Source organism: Mobula birostris, chromosome 32 (genome assembly GCF_030028105.1).
Source record: "Mobula birostris isolate sMobBir1 chromosome 32, sMobBir1.hap1, whole genome shotgun sequence".
Taxonomy (NCBI): domain Eukaryota; kingdom Metazoa; phylum Chordata; class Chondrichthyes; order Myliobatiformes; family Myliobatidae; genus Mobula; species Mobula birostris.
In genome coordinates this window covers 9,744,875-9,765,905 of record NC_092401.1, presented here as the reverse complement: position 1 = coordinate 9,765,905, position 21,031 = coordinate 9,744,875, and the positions used below count along the sequence as shown (strand labels likewise).

The 21,031-nt window shown below is 45.4% G+C and overlaps 1 protein-coding gene across 9 annotated transcripts in view; it reads right to left on the bottom strand.

Annotated features, from left to right (window-relative positions):
* The window catches only part of dnm2a (dynamin 2a), a 51,052-nt gene extending 30,258 nt beyond the window's left edge, over nucleotides 1–20,794 (bottom strand). For 5 of the 9 annotated variants that reach the window (XM_072248315.1, XM_072248307.1, XM_072248309.1 and 2 more), the window contains exons 1-9: nucleotides 20,567–20,794; nucleotides 14,746–14,819; nucleotides 13,761–13,910; nucleotides 12,049–12,252; nucleotides 11,450–11,548; nucleotides 9,687–9,847; nucleotides 7,372–7,514; nucleotides 2,916–3,051; nucleotides 2,242–2,309 (exon numbers count right to left, since the gene is read on the bottom strand). In XM_072248315.1, coding sequence (XP_072104416.1) covers nucleotides 2,242–2,309; nucleotides 2,916–3,051; nucleotides 7,372–7,514; nucleotides 9,687–9,847; nucleotides 11,450–11,548; nucleotides 12,049–12,252; nucleotides 13,761–13,910; nucleotides 14,746–14,819; nucleotides 20,567–20,727 — 1,196 coding nt within the window. In that variant the 5' untranslated portion in view covers nucleotides 20,728–20,794. Of the gene's footprint in view, nucleotides 1–224; nucleotides 364–2,241; nucleotides 2,310–2,915; nucleotides 3,052–7,371; nucleotides 7,515–9,686; nucleotides 9,848–11,449; nucleotides 11,549–12,048; nucleotides 12,253–13,760; nucleotides 13,911–14,745; nucleotides 14,820–20,566 lie in introns of all 9 variants that reach the window. The other 4 variants (XM_072248308.1, XM_072248310.1, XM_072248312.1 and 1 more) reach the window with 1 other exon arrangement.
* Between the last annotated feature and the right edge of the window lie 237 nt (nucleotides 20,795–21,031).

Genomic DNA, 21,031 nt, shown 5'->3' with positions numbered 1-21,031 from the left:
CTACAGTAGGTACCTTCCGCCCAAAAAGGGCGCTGGGGGACGTTTGCAGAGGTCAGGATCTCTGCAGCCACACTGTACTCTTCGTCTGCAGCCCCTTGTACCCAACTGGTCCTCATGCATAGCTGACCGTTTACATGTTAGATCATGCACACAACTACACAGGACAAGGGTGCTGGTGCACGTGAGCCACCAGGGCGGCGGGGGTGGGGGGGGGAGGGGAATACCTTCAGTGTGCACTGTCTGACTGTGTTTACCAGCTCCTGGATTACCATGTCCACACACTTCAAACACGGAGCTTTCAGCTTCACCACCTGCTTTTTCACAATTGCTTCAAACGCCAAGTCCGGGGTGAACAGCCCCGTTCTAAAGCCGGGTAAGGGAAAGAAAACAAAACAAAACAAAACAAAAAAAAAAGTCAAACACGATTTGGAACATTGGGAAGCCAGCTCGGAACGAGCAGGACCTATAAGGCTACGGTCCCAAAGCCGCGGAGATTTGTTCCTACATGAGACTGGGCTTTTTGTCTTCTGGTCAGCAAGCTCTTCAACCACGCTTCTATGTGATTGCAGTGTGCAATTCAGAGTGATCTGTACACTATATTCGCATATTCATTAACAACGTGCTGTCGGGCAAGCACCTTCCCAATCTTTCAGGCAAGACGTGACAGACTCGCAGGTCTTTCCCGGGTTATGACAGAGTTCTGTTCTTGTGAACTATTCACAACCGGAGCAGTTTGCAAGTCAGAAATGTTGCCATGATCAGAGCTTGCTTGCGGTAGGAGGTGCCTGCAGCCCGACAGCACCCAGCAAATCCGTCCCTCTGGTCTCCTAAATGCTCTTTTGTACGTAGGCAAATTGAGTGTTTGTAAACATATGAGGACCTACATCCATAGATGTGGGTTAAGATTGCTGGCTGCATTCAGAGAGCCAAGGTGATGACAATGCAGCCTCTCTAGCTCATCCGATTATTGCCCTGAAAGTGAATTTTATTCTAAAGACATCCATGCGTATGGCCATAGCAGCCTCACACTCACAACACATCTGGTGTGTGATCTTGCAAATGTAAATCCTCAGTCCCTTGATGCTGTGCATTGTGCCATGACCTGCCCCCCCCCAACACTTATCACTTGCCCAAACCCAATTGAGAAGTTAACTTGTGGGTTTAAAGAACATGTTCTGCAAAATAAATTAAACGGGAAGATGGTGGGAACTGCTAACAGGTTAGGCAGTATCTCTGGAGACTGAGTTCACGTTTCAGGACAATAACCTTTCATTGGAATTTTCATCACTGATCATGAGAGACCATTGGCTGGAAATATCATCTTTGTTTCTCACTCTATAGGTGCTGGCTGACTCGCTGAGAATTTCCAGCATTTTCTGATTTTATTCCAGGCAGACAACATCTGTATTTTTTTCCTTTCTCCCAATCCCCAACTCTCCACCCCTCCCATTTTCAGCCACTTGCTGAGTTTACAAAAGATTCCTACAGTCCTATCTGCAAAACACTAAACTCACTTACACATTTTTTTTTACTGCTGAAGATTTGATCAGCAGGGTTGCCCCATAACAAGCGCATGACTCATTTCACCACAAGCACATCCCACACCCCTGAATCTGCTGCTTGAGAGGGTGTGTTCTGTCCAAGCAGCCATGCTACATAAAAGACTAGGGACCAGGACACAGCACCGCTCGCTGTGCAAAGAATGCATGATCCAGAATTCAATACCACTCACTCTGAAATACAATCCACGACACAGCACCACTCACTGAGCAAACAGCATTTGGTCAAGGGCACAGCACTATCCACTGAGCAAACATTACACAAGATATTGCTTCTCACATACCATATAAAGTTAGCGATCCAGTACCAAGCACACATTCCTAGATGTGGCAACACCCACTGTCCAAAGGGTATATAATCCAAGGTGATGGAACAGTCACTCCGCACACGGTTTGCAGTCCAGGATTCCACACTATCTACTGCACAAACACTACACAATCGAAGACACTGCATCACTCACTACATGAACAGACACGATCTAGTACACAGTACCACTCACTGTGCAAATCAGGCACGATCAAGGATGCTATTAATGAATCAATCCCAACAGTGCAATGTTCCAGCTGGTTTGTGTCTTGTTCTAGTCCTTTCTCTCTCTCTCTCGTTTAGTGCTACAAGGAGGCCCTTGGTTTTGCCCGCACTCCTTTCTCTGTGAGAGTTCATGTGGCCAATTATACTTGCCTAACGCCATGGATATTTTTGATTGCATAGCTGATCTCTCTTCTCAGATCCTTTTCATCAAACTCCATCTGTACAGAAAAGTTTGAATTTACAACACTGTGAATTTGCTGAGTCAGACCAATATCAGCAAAGCATGCATGAAGAAATACACTCAATGGCCACTTTATTAGGTACACCTGCTTGTTGATACAAATACTTAATCAGCCAATCGTGAGACAACTCAATGCATACAAGCATGCAGACATGGTCAGGAGGTTCAGTTATAGTTCAAACCAAACATCAGAATGAGGAAGAAATGAGTTCTAAGTAACCATGACCATGGAATGATTGTTGGTGTGAGACAAGGAGGTTTGAATATCTCAAAAACTGCTGATCTCATAGGATGTTCCTGCACAAGTTTCTAGAGTTTACAGAGAATGGTGCAAAAAAAAATACTGCGGGCGGCAGTTCTGTGGACGAAAACACATTGAAAGAGATTAGAGGAGAATGGCCAGACTGGTTCAAGCTGACGGGAACTCAGTAATCACACGTTACAACAGTGGTGTGCAGAACAGCATCTCTGAATACACAACATGTTTGAACCTTGAACTGGATGGGCTACGGCAGCAGGAGTCCACACAAGTACTTAATAAAGTGACCACTAAGTATAATTATCCTTCCACGGCACCACGAACCTTCACAAGCTCAAACGGGAACCGCTCATGGAAGATACGATTAATTCTTGCACCACCAGACAGTTCTACTGTATCCACTTGGTCCCCCGAGCCTTCAATTCTCTTCTCAAAATCCACCCCAAACTGTTGCACCATCCTGAAAGTAGAAAAGTAGCAGTGAAAGAGAGGCTTTCATTCACATCATTGCCATCCCACGTTTCAGGACACACATAACTACAAACTGTATTTGAATGAGAAGTCATCTCTCAGAATCAGGTTTATTATCACTGGCATGTGACATGAAATTTGTTAACTTAGCAGCAGCAGTTCAATGCATTACATAATCTAGCAGAGAAAAATAATAATAATAAATAAAATAAAAATAATAAACAAGTAAATCAATTACGTTTATTGAATAGATTAACAAAACATGCAAAAACAGAAATACTGTATATTAAAAAAAAGTGAGGTAGTGTCCATTTAGGAATTGGATGGCAGAGGGGAAGAAGCTGTTCCTGAATCGCTGAGTGTGTGTCTTCAGGCTTCTGTACCTCCTACCTGATGGTAACAGTGAGAAGAGTGTATGCCCTGGGTGCTGGAGGTCCTTAATAATGGACATTGCCTTTCTGAGACACCGCTCCCCAAAGATGTCCTGGGTACTTTGTAGGCTAGTGCCCAAGATGGAGCTGACAAGATTTACAACCTTCTGCAGCCTCTTTCGGTCCTGTGCAGTAGCCCCTCCATACCAGACAGTGATGCAGCCTGTCAGAATGCTCTCCACGGTACAAGTTTTTGAGTGTATTTGTTGACAAGCCAAATCTCTTCAAACTCCTAATAAGGTATAGCTGCTGTCTTGCCTTCTTTATAACTACATCGCTATGTTGGGACCAGGTTAAATCCTCAGAGATCTTGACACCCAGGAACTTGAAGATGCTCACTCTCCACTTCTGATCCCTGTATGAGGATTGGTATGTGTTCCTTCTCTTACCCTTCCTGAAGTCCACAATCAGCTCTTTCGTCTTACTGACGTTGAGTGCCAGGTTGTTGCTGCGACACCACTCCACTAGTCGGCATATCTCACTCCTCTATACCCTCTCGTCACCACCTGAGATTCTATCAACAATGTTTGTATCGTCAGCAAATTTATAGATGGTATTTGAGCTATGCCTAGCCACACAGTCTAGTTTATATAGAGTAGACCCCTGAGGTGCGCCAGTGTTAATCGTCAGCGAGGAGGATATGTTATCACCAATCCGCATAGATAGTGGTCTCCCAATTAGGAAGTCGAGGATCCAATTGCAGAGGGAGGTACAGAGGCCCAGGTTCTGCAACTTCTCAATTAGGATCGTGGGAATGACAGTATTAAATGCTGAGCTATAGTCAATGAACAGCAACCTGACGCAGGTGTTTGTGTTGTCCAGGTGGTCAAAAGCTGTGTGGGGAGCCATTGAGATTGCATCTGCTGTTGACCTTTTGTGGTGACAGGCAAACTGCAATGGGTCCAAGTCCTTGCTGAGGCAGGGGTTCAGTCTAGTCATGACCAACCTCTCAAAGCATTTCATCACGGTCAATGTGAGTGCTACTGGGCAATAGTCCTTAAAGCAGCTCACATTATTCTTCTTAGGCACTGGTATAATTGTTGCCTTTCTGAAGCAAGTGGAAACTTCTGCCCGTAGCGGTGAGAGGTTGAAAATGTCCTTGAATACTCCCACTAGTTGGTTGGCACAGGTTTTCAGAGCCTTACCAGATACTCCATCGGGACCTTCCGCCTTGCGAGGGTTCACTCTCTTTAAAGACAGCCTAACATCGGCCTCTGAGATAGAGATCACAGGGTCACCAGGTGCAGCAGGGATCTTCACAGCTGTAGTTATATTCTCCCTTTCAAAACGGGCATAGAAGGCGTTGAGTTCATCTGGCAGTGAGGCATTGCTGCCATTTATGCTATTGGGTTTCGCTTTGTAGGAAGTAATGTCTTACAGACCCTGCCAGAGTTGCCGTGCATCCAATGTTGCCTCCAACCTCGTTCGCAATTGTCTCGTCACCCTTGAAATAGCCTTCTGTAAATCATACCTGGTTTTCTGGTACAGGCCTGGGTCACCAGACTTGAATGCCGCAGATCTGGCCTTCAGCAGACAACGTACCTCCTGGTTCATCCACGGCTTTTGGTTTGGGAATATACAGTAAGTCTTTGTAGGCACACACTCATCCACACAGGTTTTAATGAAGTCGGTAACAACTGCAGCATACTCATCCAGGTTCGAAGATGAATCCCTGAATACAGTCCAGTCCACCGATTCAAAGCAGTCCTGTAGGCGCTCCTGTGCTTCCCTTGTCCAAACCTTCTTGGTCCTCACCATTGGTGCTGCCGTCTTCAGTCTCTGTCTATACTCAGGGAGTAGAAATACAGCCAGGTGACCAGACTTCCCGAAGTGAGGGCGTGGAGTATCACGGTAGGCATTCTTGATGGTGGTGTAGCAATGGTCCAGTGTGTTGTTTCCTCTGGTATTGCAAGTGATCTGTTGATGGTAATTGCATGGTGATTTTTTTCAGACTGGCCTGGTTAAAATCTCCCAAAACGATGGTGAAGGCGTTAGAGTGCGCTGTTTCATGTGTGTTGATCCCATTACTCAGATTATCTAAAGCCTGCTTGACATTGGCCTGAGGTGGAATGTAAACTGCTACCAAAATGACCGCAGAGAACTCTCCTGGTAGGTAAAAAGGATGGCACTTTACTGCTAGATATCTCAGGTCTGGTGAGCAGAATTGGGACAGCACAGATATATTTGTGCACCAAGAAGAGTTGATCATGAGGCATACTCATCCACCTCTGCTTTTGACAGACTCTATAGATCTCCATGGGCATTTCTGACCATAATCGGTGTTGTTTCCGTCAGTTTTAAGCAGCGATAGCTTGTTTAAATGCATTAAGACATCTTTGTCGACTGTACTGACCTTGGAAGCAGTTGTGCTTTTTAGCTGTACCAGGCTGAAACGGGAATATTTAAATATATCCACTGAGAGTGCTGCTGCTACTCAAGGCACGCCTAGGCGCCCCACAATCAAAGCAGTTCTCATAACCAGCACCAATATTCCGTCCACCACCTTATTGACCATCATTACCATTATTATGTACTGTGTCGTATGACAAAGGCGATCACACTCTTCCATCTGTCTTTAATCTGATTGTTGCCTTTATGCTGTTGTTCTTATTCTTTTCTCTATACGTAAATGATTGCTCATAGCAAATTTTTCTACTGAAATAGTTTGTCACTGCCTTCTTCTGGGCAGCGTCTCCACAAGACGGGTGACCCCAACCTTGATCAATACTCCTCAGAGATTGTTTGCCTAGTGCTGGTGGTCGCGTAACTGGGACTTGTGACATGCACCACTTGCTTCCAAAGCTTCACGTGACCCGAATCAGCTGGGGGTGGGGAGGCTAAGCAGGTTCTACACCTTGCCCGAGCAAACTGCAGGTCAGCAGAGGGAAGGAGTGCCTTACACACCACCATCCGATTCGGAACCAGCTTAAAAAGGGAACAATAACCAGGACATAGGTCAGCTCTTCCGCAACTTCATGTGCTGAAGGGCTTTAATTGAACACCTCATAAGGTGAGCATCTCCCTCTAAAATAAAAACAGAACCTGTTAGGACTGTTTCTGTGAAGATTTGGGTGTTCCTGCTAATGGCTACCAATTATTTGTTTTATACAAATATTTCCTGAACACTCCTTTTTTTTTTTTGCAGCAAATAGCTTGCTTTGCTTCGTCAAAGGAAGTTAAACATACTGATAGCGTTGGAGCAGCATGATTGCCAAACCAGGTAGAAGCAGCAGATTCCCTTCCCTATGGACCGATGAAGCAGGTGGGTTTCTGCAACTAGCCAGTCATTCACAGTCACCTTTACGGTTTAAATCCCTCAGTCACCACGGTGGTACCTGAACTCATAACCTCAGAAGAAGGCCTTTAGATCTGAAAAGGCACTTGGTCGTACCAGGGAGAATTTGCCCTCACATATTTGAAACTCCGCAGCAGCAAAGTGCTCCATTCGTAACTAGCCCAGCAAAGGCAGCTAGGGATGGACAATAAATGCTGGCATTCTATAAAACATTCAGATCCCCCAAAAAATATAAAATCACCCCAGTAATGATAACCATCACATTGTCCTTCTCTGCTAAAGTCTGATTAAAAGCTCGAATCCAAGGCCAAGAATCACATGCTTAACTTACCAATGCTAATGGATGTATATGAGAAGCAGTATCAACTTGAACATTGAGAACAGTTTGGTTTATAAAAGATTACAACACCAGGGAGAGGCTGCAGTATTGGTGTTATTACTTCAAACCCACAGCAAATCAATTGCCACCTCATTCTGCTCTGGAATGAATTCATTCATACCAGAAATCACAAATCATGCAACTCTGGGCGAACAGCGGAGCAAACAGACCAGCAGAGCTCACCTGGCTCACTATGCCACTTACTGGAGGAGTGCTTTGGTTTTCCTTGTGGGATCATCTGGTCGGAAGTTTTTATATTCCTCTACCTCCTTCTCCAGGGAAAGCATCTGGCTCTGCAGCTTGTTTCGTAATGCAGGCAAGGTTTCACGGATGTGGTTTGTCAGTTGCTGTGATGGAGAACACAAACAAAATCAAAACAGAAGACTACAGTGGCGGGAACTGGGGCACAAACCTAAACTGCGTCCCATCAAGCAACCCAGCCGCAGCTGAACTTCCAACTCCCACTGAAATGGGGCCCCCACCCGAGACTTAACCCCCATGATGTTACCGATCATTCCACTCAGCCAAGTCTTGCCTTTGGTGGCATTTGTAGATACCACCAAATGTCATCTTGGACTTCAGAAAAAAGCTACAGCTTTCTGATACAGTTCCAACCCCTGCAGATGGACTACAAGATTTCAGATATCAACATTAATTTGCAAACTCCCAACATGGTTATTCATATCATTGGCTTTTTCGTCCCACAGAAGAAAATAAAAAGAACAGCATTTTAATAGAGAAATAGTACACCTGCGCATTAATGCAAATGTTTATTTATTGAGATACAGCGAACAAGCCCTTCTGACCCTTCGAGCCATGCCACCATCCAGCAATTTCCCAATTTAACCGTAGCCTGATCATGGGACAATTTACATTGACCAATTAACCTACCAGTATGTCATTGGACCGAGGGAGGTCACCGGTGCACCTGGAGAAAACCCATGAATGGACGGAGAGAGATAATGAGTCAGCCCGGCAGAATTGCACAGCAGACTCGATGGGGTGAATGGGCTAATTCTGCTGATGTCTTATGGTGGACATACAGACTCCTTACAGATGATGTCACAATTGAGCTCTGAACTCCAGCGCCCCTAGCTGTAACATTGCATTAATGACTATAGTGCTCAAATATCTAATTAACTATTCATTGGCAGATACTGAATATATAAAAGCATGCAGGCATTGCCAAGAGATTCACTTGTTGTTCAGACCAAACATTAGAATGGAAAAGAAATGTGATCCAAGTGACTTTGACCATGGAATGACTGCTGGTGCCAGATGGGGTGGTTTGAGTATCTCAGAAACTGCTGGATTTCCTGGGACTTCCACATACAACAGTGTCTAGAGTTTACAGAAAATGGTGTGAAAAACAAAAAAAAAAAATCCAGTGAGCAGCAGTTCTATAGGTTAAAATACCTTGATAATGAGAAGTCAGAGAAGAATAGTCAGACTGGTTCAAGCTGACAGGAAGGCACCAGTATCACAAATAAACACACATTGCAACAGTGGCTTAGACAGGATTTGGAGAATAGGCAAACAAGTGGCAGTTGGAATATAGTGCAGGGAAGTATATGGTCACGCACTTCGGAAGAAGGAATAAAAGCATAGACTATTTTCCAAACAGGGAGCAAATTCAGAAATCAGAGTTGCAAAGGGACTTGGGATTCCCTAAAGGTTAACTTGCAAGTCCAGTCAGTGATAAGAAAGGAGAATGCAATTGCTAGCATTCATTTCAAGAGGACCAGAATATAAATGCAAGGATGTAGCAGTAAAGCTTTATAAGACATTGATCAGACTGCATCGAGAGTATTGTGAGCAGCTTCGGGCCCTATATCTAAGAAAAGATGTGCTGGCATTAGCGAGGGTCCAGAGAAAATTCACAAGAATGATTCCAGGAATTAAAGGGTTAATGTATAAGAAGCATTTAATGGCTCTGGGCCTGTACTCGCTGCAGTTTAGGAGGAGGAGGAGGAGGAGGAGGAGGGTGGGTTTTTATTGAAAACTATCAAATATTGAAAGGCCTAGACAGACTGGATGTGGAGCGGAAGTTTCCTAGTTGGGTGAGTCTGGGCCCAGAGAGCACAGCCTCAGAATAGAGTGACATACCTTTGGAACAGAAATGAGGAATTTCTTTAGCCAGTGGGTGGTGAATCTGTGGAATTCATTGCCACAGACAACTGTGGAAGCCAAAGTAATGTGGCATATTTGAAGCAGAGGTTGACAAGACTCTTGATTAGAAAGGGCATCAAAGCTAACAGGGAGAAGGCAGGAGAATGGGTTTGGGAAGGATAATATATGAGCTATGATGGAATGCAGAACAGACTGCGTGGGTTGAATAGCCTGTTTTCTGCTCCTATGTCTTATAGTGTGCAGAACAGCATCTTCCAACATACAACGCGTTAAACCTCGAAGTGGTCGGGCTACAGCAGCAGCAGGCAAGAAACATACACCCAGTGGCTACTTTATTAGATACAGGAAGTCCCAAATAAAGTGGCCATTGAGTGTGTGACGCCGTTCACCTGGTTCAGTGTCTTCTGCAGATGCGGAGTCCCCATGCGATCAGCCATATGCCTGTATGAGGGGTGCGACAGGAAAAATTTCCTTTCAGCTGCAAGGGCTGCACGGATATCTTTCTTCCCATCTATGTCTTTCTGACTTCTATTCACCACACCAATGTAACCTGTGAACAATAGGGACAGAATTATAGTTCAGAAAAACGCCTTTCATTGTTTGACTTTAGTACTCCCTGCGTGCAAGCTCTTGCTGTTGAGTGAAACATTCCCCATTTTGAGTAGCCAGTATCACCATACTCTTGATGCTAGTATAAAATAGGTTAAGGTGTACAGAATAATGGGAAACGTGAATGGACAATCCAAGTTATTTCAAGGGCACAATTTCAAAACTTTGGGAGGTCCTCCATGCTTTCGTTCTGAACATATTGTGATGCTGGACTTCCTCACGTATCCAGTAAGAGGAGCATCAACATTTGTTTTGTCTTCTAGCAGAAATCAGAGGAACCAAAGTTGATAGTTAAGCTTCCAGAAACTTAACCGTGTTCCGTATAAGCATAAATAAGTGTGCCTTTTCTGTGTTTTTTTGTATTGCAATTTTGAGCTTTATTTTTTGAAAAAGCTTTATACCTTTAAATTTTACATCATTTTCTAAATGATCTGATTTGAATATTTGCAATGTTTGCAAATACGTTTGCAAACTATTTGCCTGTGCAGTGTGACTTTATTGGCTTTTTCGGGGGCGGGGGGCAGATTGTCTTTCTTCCCCCAGTGTGAAGGCTCTGTATCCAGACGTCTATCTCGATTTGCCCACATTTCTGAGCACTGGGCAAATCTGTGACGTCAACCTATTTTATCTTCTAATACACAGATTTTCTTCCCATTGGTTCATGGTAATTATTAAACATGGCGCTGCGCGGTCCTTCACCCTACTGTTGACGGCTCCCAGGTAAGTATAGGTAAAAAGGCAGAAAGGAAGGGTGGCTTATGGCCTGCTGAGTGGAACTGAATTGAAGAATCCATAGATCATACATTATATACCAATTTGAAGAAAGGTATGACTAGACCCGTCTATGAGGGCCATGACAGGGTGTCTCTGAAAAGGGTAATGAGCTCACAGTCACTTCTGAACCTCTGAGTTCCAACGATGGATCCATTTGTGTAGAGTGTACATGGCACCTCTTATAGCAGGTAGGGAAATTCAAGCCAGAGTGATCTCCTATACCGAGCAATTTGAGAGAAGATTAGCATAATTTATGATACCATAAACTATGGTTTATGATATTCATAAGCAACAGGGTTTTGGGTAGGGTGATGGAACCAACAGAGCAAAGCACTGGGTCCAGTTCTTGTTATTGTACATTATGTTCCCAAGTGTCAAATACTTGGAGAAAAGAACCCAAGAGAAACTATCCCTCACAAGTGATTGAACTGGGTGGATCTCTTTTTCTTGACCCTTTAAGGCTGCGAGTGGGTTGGACAGAAGGAAGTGAACACATTTTCACTTGCAGGTAGAGAATGTGTTTCAATAAATCCAATGGGAATTCTCGTGCAACCTTGTCCAATGAAAGTCAACTCACTGTCACACAGGTGATTGAGGGGAAAACACTCAAGGAGTAGCTGGATTTGAAAAAAAAGAGGGAAAGAAAAGATCGGAAGTCACAATGATGGGATAAGATAAAGAGGGATGGGTAGTATTCAGAAGATAAAGCAATTTGAAGCATAAACACTGATACAGGACAGTTGTGTCAAATGGTCTGAGTTCCACTCACCCCTACGGAGAGGCAGGAGACGATTTTCTAGAATATCCCTCGCATCCGTCCCTTCATCCATTAGATCCAACTTAGTGATCACACCAATGATCCTTAAACCTATGCAGAGAGAGAAACAATTTACAGCTTGCATTATCTAAACATTTTGCAAAGATAGGACAGTTTCACGGGTTTGAAAATGCAAACGTAGAAGCTGTGAAGTGGTGTTATAAATGAACTTCCTGAGCAGACTGCATGCTTTTACCATTACTTTCAGTTCTCCATTCAGTAACCGCAGATAGACTTCAACACTAACCAAGTACATTAGGGATATTATGGTCAGTGCACTCACGAAACAGATAAGTAAGCTCCTAGATACGCCCCAGTGAAGGGCAGGGGTTCCCAACCAGGGTCCACAGACCCCTCAGTTAATGGTAGGGGTCCATGGCATAAATAAGGTTGAGAACCCCTGGTTTAAGGCAATCCTTTTGTCTTTGCCTCATCTGGGAATTTCTCCCAATATCAGAGGCAGATCTGAACATGTATTAGTATGCTCGACAACTCGTCAATCCATTACCAGTACCCGTACTGTAGGTGGTCAAGGTGAAGAACACCCTTACCTTGTGGGTCCACCTCCTTCGCGATCTTCAGTGCATCTGAATTGGCAAGGTCAGAGTTTGCTGGAGTGACAGCCAAGATGAGACAGTTATCCTTACTGATGAACTGCATGATCATTTCCTTGATCTGGTATTCAATGTCCGCAGGCTGGTCACCAACAGGCACCTTGGTGATGCCCGGTAAATCGATCAGAGTCAAATTTAAAACTAGCAACAGAGAACACAGGGGGATGAATTAGGACCAATAGTAACTTAACACGGAAACCATGATATGCCCACACTACTGAAGACAAACCCACCCTCACCTTAGAGACAGCCACCCGCCTTATTCAGGGCCAATGCCGCCCGCATGATAACAAACTGTCAACACCTTCCCTCCAGTGAGAAATTATGGTCTTGCCACACGTTTTGCAGGATCGGGTGCTCAGAACACAGTCACACACAGTTGTCTCTAGTGTAGCAGTCAAAGGGTTAAAACAATCACAGAGAAACAGAACGACAAATGTTTTCAGTCTGAAGCAATATTTGGAGATTACTTCATACAGAGATGGTTAACAGTCCAGGATGTTCTTGATAATTGCCAAATATGACCAAGACTTAAAACGACTTCTTTGAAGGTGGGAACCTCTAGCATTAAAGAAATTTAGCAAAAAAGAAACTGGCTACTTGGCTGCCCCGAGATAAGGCGCAATGGGTTTAGTCTATGAATTCTCTGATGGCATCCAAGGTCTCAGCATCAGAAAAGCTAGCCGAAACATAGTAGTAAGATAACAAGATGCCTAATTCAACACTGCAAAATAGCTCGTGTTGAGACGTGATCAAACTCGTGAGGTGTGAAGTCCCTGCTTCAACTGTAAGGAGAAATCAATAGTATGTCTCCCTGTTTATTTGATTCAGTCAATACCAGTAACTGGGATGTTACACAACTGAAGTGGAAAATGAAGGTGGAAGCATAAAAAGCGACAGCTCAGAAACAATAGAACAAATGGGTCCAACCTGGACTGGACTGTAACCCACTGGAGAAAAGCAGGAGGGAGAAGAAATCTGGCAATGTAACTTGTTACTGAACCCTAGACCAACACGAGAACCTTAATGCAAGGAGAAATTTGGACGAAGGACAGAACATGAATCTGAGACTTGGGAGCAAGGGAAAATCACCCATCTGAGACTGGTTACCCACACGACTTGATGGGTAGTATACTGTTGAAGCTGGAACTGTTTGTAGTTTATCTTCGCAAATACAAGTATGAATCAAGTTAAGCACACCTTTCACCAGCTGTCAGTAGAGTTTCCCTGATATAACCGTGTACTGAGCACACACTGACAACCATATTGGGATCTGTGAGACTGGTTTCGTCTTCCACATCTTCCTGGTGTTGGTGCACCGCCTACTCATAAACCCGTTAATCTGAAGCTAGTAGCTCGGTCACTAGGACTTCTCACTTCCTGTGGTTACTTAGTCCATATGGTAACAATTACATCTCTTTTACTTGCCAAGTCGGCAGCTATACAACACACAACAAAGGTCAGTTTATGAACGTTACTTGCATTCAGCAAAGACTCAAATGCTCGCCATGTTTAATCTGATCTACCCCTTTTACAGATGGCGACAGTGCCTCAAGAAAGCAAGCTTGCAGGTAACACTTCCTCCACGTACAGCCCTAAAAGCCAGGCGTGCTTCAGAGTTTCTATGATGCCTCGAAGATCCCACTCACCATGTGGAGAATACACTCTTAGGTTAATAGGAATTGCTGAGATCCCCTTATTACTCCCGGTGACTCTGTCTGTCTCAACTTCGATCTCCTGCCGAACCTCATCAAAATCTGTAAACTTCTTCCCCTTGCAGTGCAGGAACTCAGCATGTTCTGAAGAGAAAGCAAACCATTATGCAGACTCAGAAATGGACCCAATATAGTGGGGGTGGGAGTACTACAATATAAAAGACCCTTCAACAACGATGCCAGCATGCAAGGAGCCAAAGGTTAATGATGAGTTAGAGGAAGCTGTGTTGGGACAGGCTGCTGCTTTCCAACAGCACAATGAGCAATCTCAGCTACAGCGATAGGAATAATAAGCTAAAAAATACAAGAGCAGAATAATTTTTAAATGAAGAGATACTACAGAATGCTGTGCTACAGGGTGAGCTCAATGTCTTCATATGGTACACTAGACACGAGCTTATCACACAGCTTATCTAGTAATTAGGAAGGTAAATGGGACATTGGTCTTTATGGCAAAAGGCTTGAAGTGGACAGCAGGTATTGGGGAATCCAGTTGCAAGGTTGCATGGAACCATCCCACAAGGAAAGTTTGAGTAGATTATACCTATGGATTTTCAAAGAATACGGGTGATCTTATCAAAATGTACAAGTTTATGAAAGGGCTTGACAGGGTGGATGCTGAATGGTCATTTACTTCCCTGGAAGCAGGGACTATGGTTTCAAAATAAAAGGGTTGCCCATTTGAGATGGAGACTGAGGAAAGGGAAACAAACTGTTTAAAATTCTCAATGCGGAGACTTCATCATCGACTACAGATAGATGTTCGGACTACAGGGGAGTTGAGGATTATGGAATCAGGCAGGAAACAATCACAATCAAAACTGTGGCCTTACTGGATAGCTGATTCGGCTCAAGGTGCCACATGAACAACTCCTACTCCAACTCCTTATGCTCTTACATGACACAGTCACACAGGTACCTGTTTTTGCATTGATCAGCTGCAGAATGAGCGGCCGGCGAGTGACAATCCCTGAGCCACGAGGAAGGAAATCCCTGAAAGCAGAAGAGACCCATTGAGTCTTTCCTCCACTGAATGGTGGTCACAAGGTGTCATCGGAGCAACAGGATTCTAGAACACTCTCTACAAGGTTCAGAACCTTATGTAACCATATAGCTATATAACAATTACAGCACGGAAACAGGCCAAACTCTTACCCTATCCTAGTTGCACCGACCTGCACTCAGCCCATAACCCTCCATTCCTTTCCTGTCCATATATCTATCCAATTTAACTTTAAATGACAACATCGAACCTGCCTCAACCACTTCTGCTGGAAGCTTGTTCCACACAGCTACCACTCTCTGAGTAAAGAAGCTCCCCCTCATGTTACCTCTAAACTTTTGTCCCCTAATTCTCAACCCATGTCCTCTTGTTTGAATCTTCCCCACCCTCAATGGGAAAAAGTCTAGCCATGTCAACTCTATCAATCCTCCTCATAATTTTAAACACCTCTATCAAGTCCCCCCCGCCAACCTCCTATGCTCCAAAGAATAAAGACCAAACTTGTTCAACCTTTCTCTGTAACTTAGGAAATGAAACCCAGGCAACATTTTAGTAAACCTCCTCTGTACTCTCTCAATTTTATTGACATCTTTCCTATAATTCAGTGACCAGAACTGTACACAATGCTCCAGATTTGGCTTTACCAATGCCTTATACAAATTCAACATTACATCCCAACTCCCATACTCAGTGCTCTGATTAATAAAGGCCAGCAAACCAGAAGTTTTCTTCACCACCCTATCCACATGAAATTCCATCTTCAGGGAACTATGCACCATTATTCCTAGATCCCTCTGTTCTAAAGCATTCTTTAACGCCCTACCATTTACCATGTATGTCGTAATTTGATTAGTTCTACCAAAATGTAGCACCTCACATTTTTCAGCATTAAACTCCATCTGCCATCTTTCAGCCCACTCTTCTAACTGTCCTAAATCTCTCTGCATGCTTTGAAAACCTACCTCATCATCCACAACGCCACCTATCTTAGTATCATCTGCATACTTACTAATCCAATTTACCACCCCATCATCCAGATCATTAATATATATTACAAACAACACTGGACCCAGTACAGATCCCTGAGGCACACTGCTACACACCGTCCTCCAATCTGAGAAACAGTTATCCACCACTACTCTCTGGCATCTCCCATCCAGCTACTGCTGAATCCATTTTACTACTTCCATATTAATGCCTAACGATTGAACCTTCCTAACTAACCTTCCGTGTAGAACCTTGTCAAAGGCCTTACTGAAGTCCATATAGACAACATCCACCGCTTTACCCTCGTCAACTTTCTTCAAAAAATTCAATAAGATTTGTCAAACATGACCTTCCCCGCACAAATCCATGTTGACTGTTCCTAATCAGACCCTGTCTATCCAGAAAATTATATATACCATATCTAAGAATACCTTCCATCAATTTACCCACCACTGACGTCAAACTGACGTCAAATTATTCTTTGGATAATTGCAAAGAATGGCACTTACAAAGAACATATTGCTTTGCTGGTTGGGTTGAGTTCTTCTCTGATATGGCAATTTACCTGCAAACATTTTGTCACCATACGAGGGGACATCGTCAGTGCACTGTTAGTTGTGTCCCCTCAGGATCAAAGAATCAGAGAACAACAGAGCAACCCATCAACCACTCGAGCTACGCATTTTCCAAATTATTTCCAACACACTGCCTTACTTTTAATTACTTTGATATGCTTCTAATTCAAAGCTCCACAGGGAGCTTGCACATATACACATCCACACACGTACTCAGGGTAGGCACGTGCACAGAATAAGTCAATTATGGAGAAGTACAATACAAGTGATGTCACATCTCAAATCCTCCAGCCTCCTTTTCATGAATCACAAGCATTACACTTGCTCTGCGAGTAACGTGACAATAAATCAAGCTTCATATAACCCCTCTGCTCATCCAGCAGCACACCCGCTCTCGCTCACGTGGTTGTCGCTGCGACACAGACACGCAGCCCCCGCCAACCTTATGGGGGCCACGGCGCAGCGCCTGCTGTCAGCCAATCGGCTCCCTGAAACCACGAACCGCAGTCGACGATCACAACACGGACTGCTGAGTGAACAAATAATCGGTGCCACACTCCAAACGCTCCAGCAACACTCAACGCTCAGCATTCACACCCCTCGACAAGCTGATAAGCCTCCAGAGTTGGATTAATTTCAATATTCTCAAGCCTGCTCCTTGCCCAAAGCCAGAGAGGGCATGGCTCCCCTCCCTATCTCCTAAGTCATATTAGATCAATAGGCAAGAGACATCTGAGAAGAAAGGTGGTTGCTGTAAAGGAGAGCATAACAGTAACATTGTATTTTAGGGATCATTATTAATTAAAAGATGACCAAGATCAGTAAAAAACCAAATACATGCACACCTTGTGGTAAAACCATACCAAAACAACCGTCCATAGTTCCAGGCGTTACCAATTCCTCACTCATTCTTTCCTGCTGTACCCCAAATATAGATTCAGAATTTGCTTTCAGAAATCAGGAATCATTGCACTGAGGTTTAGTAAGGGGTGTTATAGCACTTGGGGTCAAAGTGTTTTACCACTAAGTCCCAATGAAGACATTTCTAAACTTCTCCCTTCCATATCTTATATCTGCACTCTAACCACCAATTGGAGTGGCTTTCCTTATTTCTCTTTTGGGAAATATTCACTTCAGTCCCCTTGATTTTTGTATAAATTTTCATGAAAGCAATTGAGCCGATCACTAATTTAATTGGTTCAGTTCAACACCGAGGGCCAAATGGCCTGTTCTTATGCGCTACCGTTCTGTGTCCTATGCTTAAACCTCCAACTTTTGGGACAATTTTACTGAACTTCCTCTGCATCCTCACTAAGGTACACAGAAGTGTGCTTGGCTAATCATTTTAAAATTTCAACATTTAGTAAATACTTCATTAGCCCTGATAAAATTACGGCGGTCGATTACCTGTTCCCTTGAGTATTTGATACACCTGCTACTGTTGTCTCGTCTGTATATTTGGAAAATGTCCCCTCCCAGAGACAGTAAATGTGCAACAATTCCCATTTTAACCTCGGCCGGTAGACATCAGATTCCACGTTACATTTGTCAGGCAGAGCCCTGACAAAGCACATAGCAAATTCCATTCACAAAGCCTGGCGTCCAGCAAGATGAAAAATTCAAATGATTCTGGAATCACTTTCAAAGATATTACTCTTTCTCTTAAAGGAAGAACACCGACCAACCAGTGATATTCTCATTAACAGCATAAAGCTAATGGTTAAGTGCAAGTTGGTGAACAAGAAAATCAACTTCCTACACCCAGAACACGTAACTTGCTCTATGGGGATTGTTTGAGGCAAATCACACATTAAGGAGACATTGACTACACAACGGGGAACTAAAGAATTAGAGGAATACCGGTGTTGATCTTCGTCATGAGAGAGTTACCAGGAAGAAAGAGAAATGACTTTGTATCATCTCATAAACTTTCCACCTGGTCACCTTATCAGCCACTCCTGTTCCCACACAGGACCCATCAACCACAAAACATGAACGCCATCTCTGATTTTGATGGGCTGCCCATAAAAACAATTATCCCTGGCTAGAGCTGGCATGACATGGGTTGAGCAGCTAGAACAAGGCTCCCCCTGACATAAGGAAGAGTTAGACTACTCAAGGTTGTGTCTGAACTTCTACTTTAACACCATTCTGCTCTATTATGAACATATTCCTAGATTTCTTTAATACACAGAAAACTGAACCTTCACAGCCAAATACAGAACCTCAAAGATTCAATTCATAAGCACGGGTACTTCTCCTATTTTCAATGCTAAATGGTTGACAGCTTATTGAGACCCAGGGAATTAGATCTCAGGGACAGGTGGGTGAATGATAGAGTGTAGTGAGTGACAGGGTGCGGTGGGAGTGAATGGGAGGGGTGCAGCAGGTGGGTGTGGTGGCAAACGCCGGGGCGTAGTGGATGGGGATTGAAGATAACTTGTCAGGTGGATGAAGTGTTGAGTCGGGGAGATGCGGTGGGTGAAGATGAGGATTGCAGCAGGTGGGTGCTGTGTTGAATGGGGGTGGGTGGGGAGTGAATGGGAGGGGTGCAGCAGGTGGGTGCTGTGTTGAGTGGTGTTGAATGGGAAAGGAGGAGTGGTGGGTGTGCTGTTGAATGGGGGTGGGTGGGGAGTGAATGGGAGGGGTGCAGCAGGTGGGTGTGCTGTTGAATGGGGGTGGGTGGGGAGTGAATGGGAGGGGTGCAGCAGATGGGTGCTGTGTTGAATGGGGGTGGGTGGGGAGTGAATGGGAGGGGTGCAGCAGATGGGTGCTGTGTTGAATGGGGGTGGGTGGGGTGTGAATGGGAAGGGTGCAGCAGATGGGTGCTGTGTTGAATGGGAGTGGGTGGGGTGTGAATGGGAAGGGTGCAGCAGATGGGTGCTATGTTGAATGGGGGTGGGTGGGGAGTGAATGGAAGGGGTGCAGCAGATGGGTGCTGTGGTGAATGGGGGTGGGTGGGGAGTGAATGGAAAGGGTGCAGCGGATGGGTGCTGTGTTGAATGGGGGTGGGTGGGGAGTGAATGGGAGGGGTGCAGCAGATGGGTGCTGTGTTGAATGGGGGTGGATGGGGGAGTGAATGGGAGGGGTGCAGCAGATGGGTGCTGTGTTGAATGGGGGTGGGTGGGGATTGAATGGGAGGGGTGCAGCAGATGGGTGCTGTGTTGAATGGGGGTGGGTGGGGGAGTGAATGGGAGGGGTGCAGCAGATGGGTGCTGTGGTGAATGGGGGTGGGTGGGGAGTGAATGGAAAGGGTGCAGTGGATGGGTGCTGTGTTGAATGGGGGTGGGTGGGGAGTGAATGGGAGGGGTGCAGCAGATGGGTGCTGTGTTGAATGGGGGTGGATGGGGGAGTGAATGGGAGGGGTGCAGCAGATGGGTGCTGTGTTGAATGGGGGTGGGTGGGGATTGAATGGGAGGGGTGCAGCAGATGGGTGCTGTGTTGAATGGGGGTGGATGGGGGAGTGAATGGGAGGGGTGCAGCAGATGGGTGCTGTGTTGAATGGGGGTGGGTGGGGATTGAATGGGAGGGGTGCAGCAGATGGGTGCTGTGTTGAATGGGGGTGGGTGGGGATTGAATGGGAGGGGTGCAGCAGATGGGTGCTGTGTTGAATGGGGGTGGATGGGGGAGTGAATGGGAGGGGTGCAGCAGATGGGTGCTGTGTTGAATGGGGGTGGGTGGGGATTGAATGGGAGGGGTGCAGCAGATGGGTGCTGTGTTGAATGGAGGTGGATGGGGGAGTGAATGGGAGGGGTGCAGCAGATGGGTGCTGTGTTGAATGGGGGTGGGTGGGGATTGAATGGGAGGGGTGCAGCAGATGGGTGCTGTGTTGAATGGGGGTGGATGGGTGGGTGGGGGAGTGAATGGGAGGGGTGCAGCAGGTGGGTGTGGTGTTGAATGGGGGGATGGGGAGTGAATGAGCGGGGTGAGGGATGAATGAGAGTGTAAGTGGGGTGGTGGCTGTGGGGCTGAATAGTTCCCCGGGAGGGTTCGGTGTTGAATGGGAGGGGAGCACTGTGTGGATGCGGTGGGTGGAATGGAATTTAATAACGTGAAGTGGGGGGGCGCCTATTTTGACCACTGATGAACTACGAGTCTCCCCTCCGGCGCCAGACCTCGGATCCGGTTGCAGGGCCGCGGGTAGCAGCTCCTACCGCCTCTTGTCAGGGCCTCACCTGCCGACGAAGTTCTCGAGTACCGAGCTCTTGCCGGCACTCTGCCCGCCCACCACGGCGATCTGCGGCAAGTCGAGATTACAGCTCTGCCCGATGGAACTGAAGGCATCCTGCAGCTTGTTAACCAGCGGAATCAGCTCCTCCATCCCCCGGTTCCCCATGGCGGCGATCCCGATCCCGGCCCCCGGCCCGGACTCGTTCACTCTCACCGCCTGCGGCCTGTGCTTCCGCTCCCACCCTGCCTGTGACCTTGTCCATTGGTCACAAGTACTGTCAATCATCTCTATCCAACTAATCAAACATTGGTTGTAGGAAGTGGGTAGCACTATCCTTCACGTCAATCATTTATAGCGTTAATATTATTTGGCAACGTTCCCATCAATCAAAGTGATGCCGAGTCTTATTGGGTTAGTCTATTCCCAATTTTGAATATTTGGCCTTATGATGGCGGCAATTGGGTTCCCC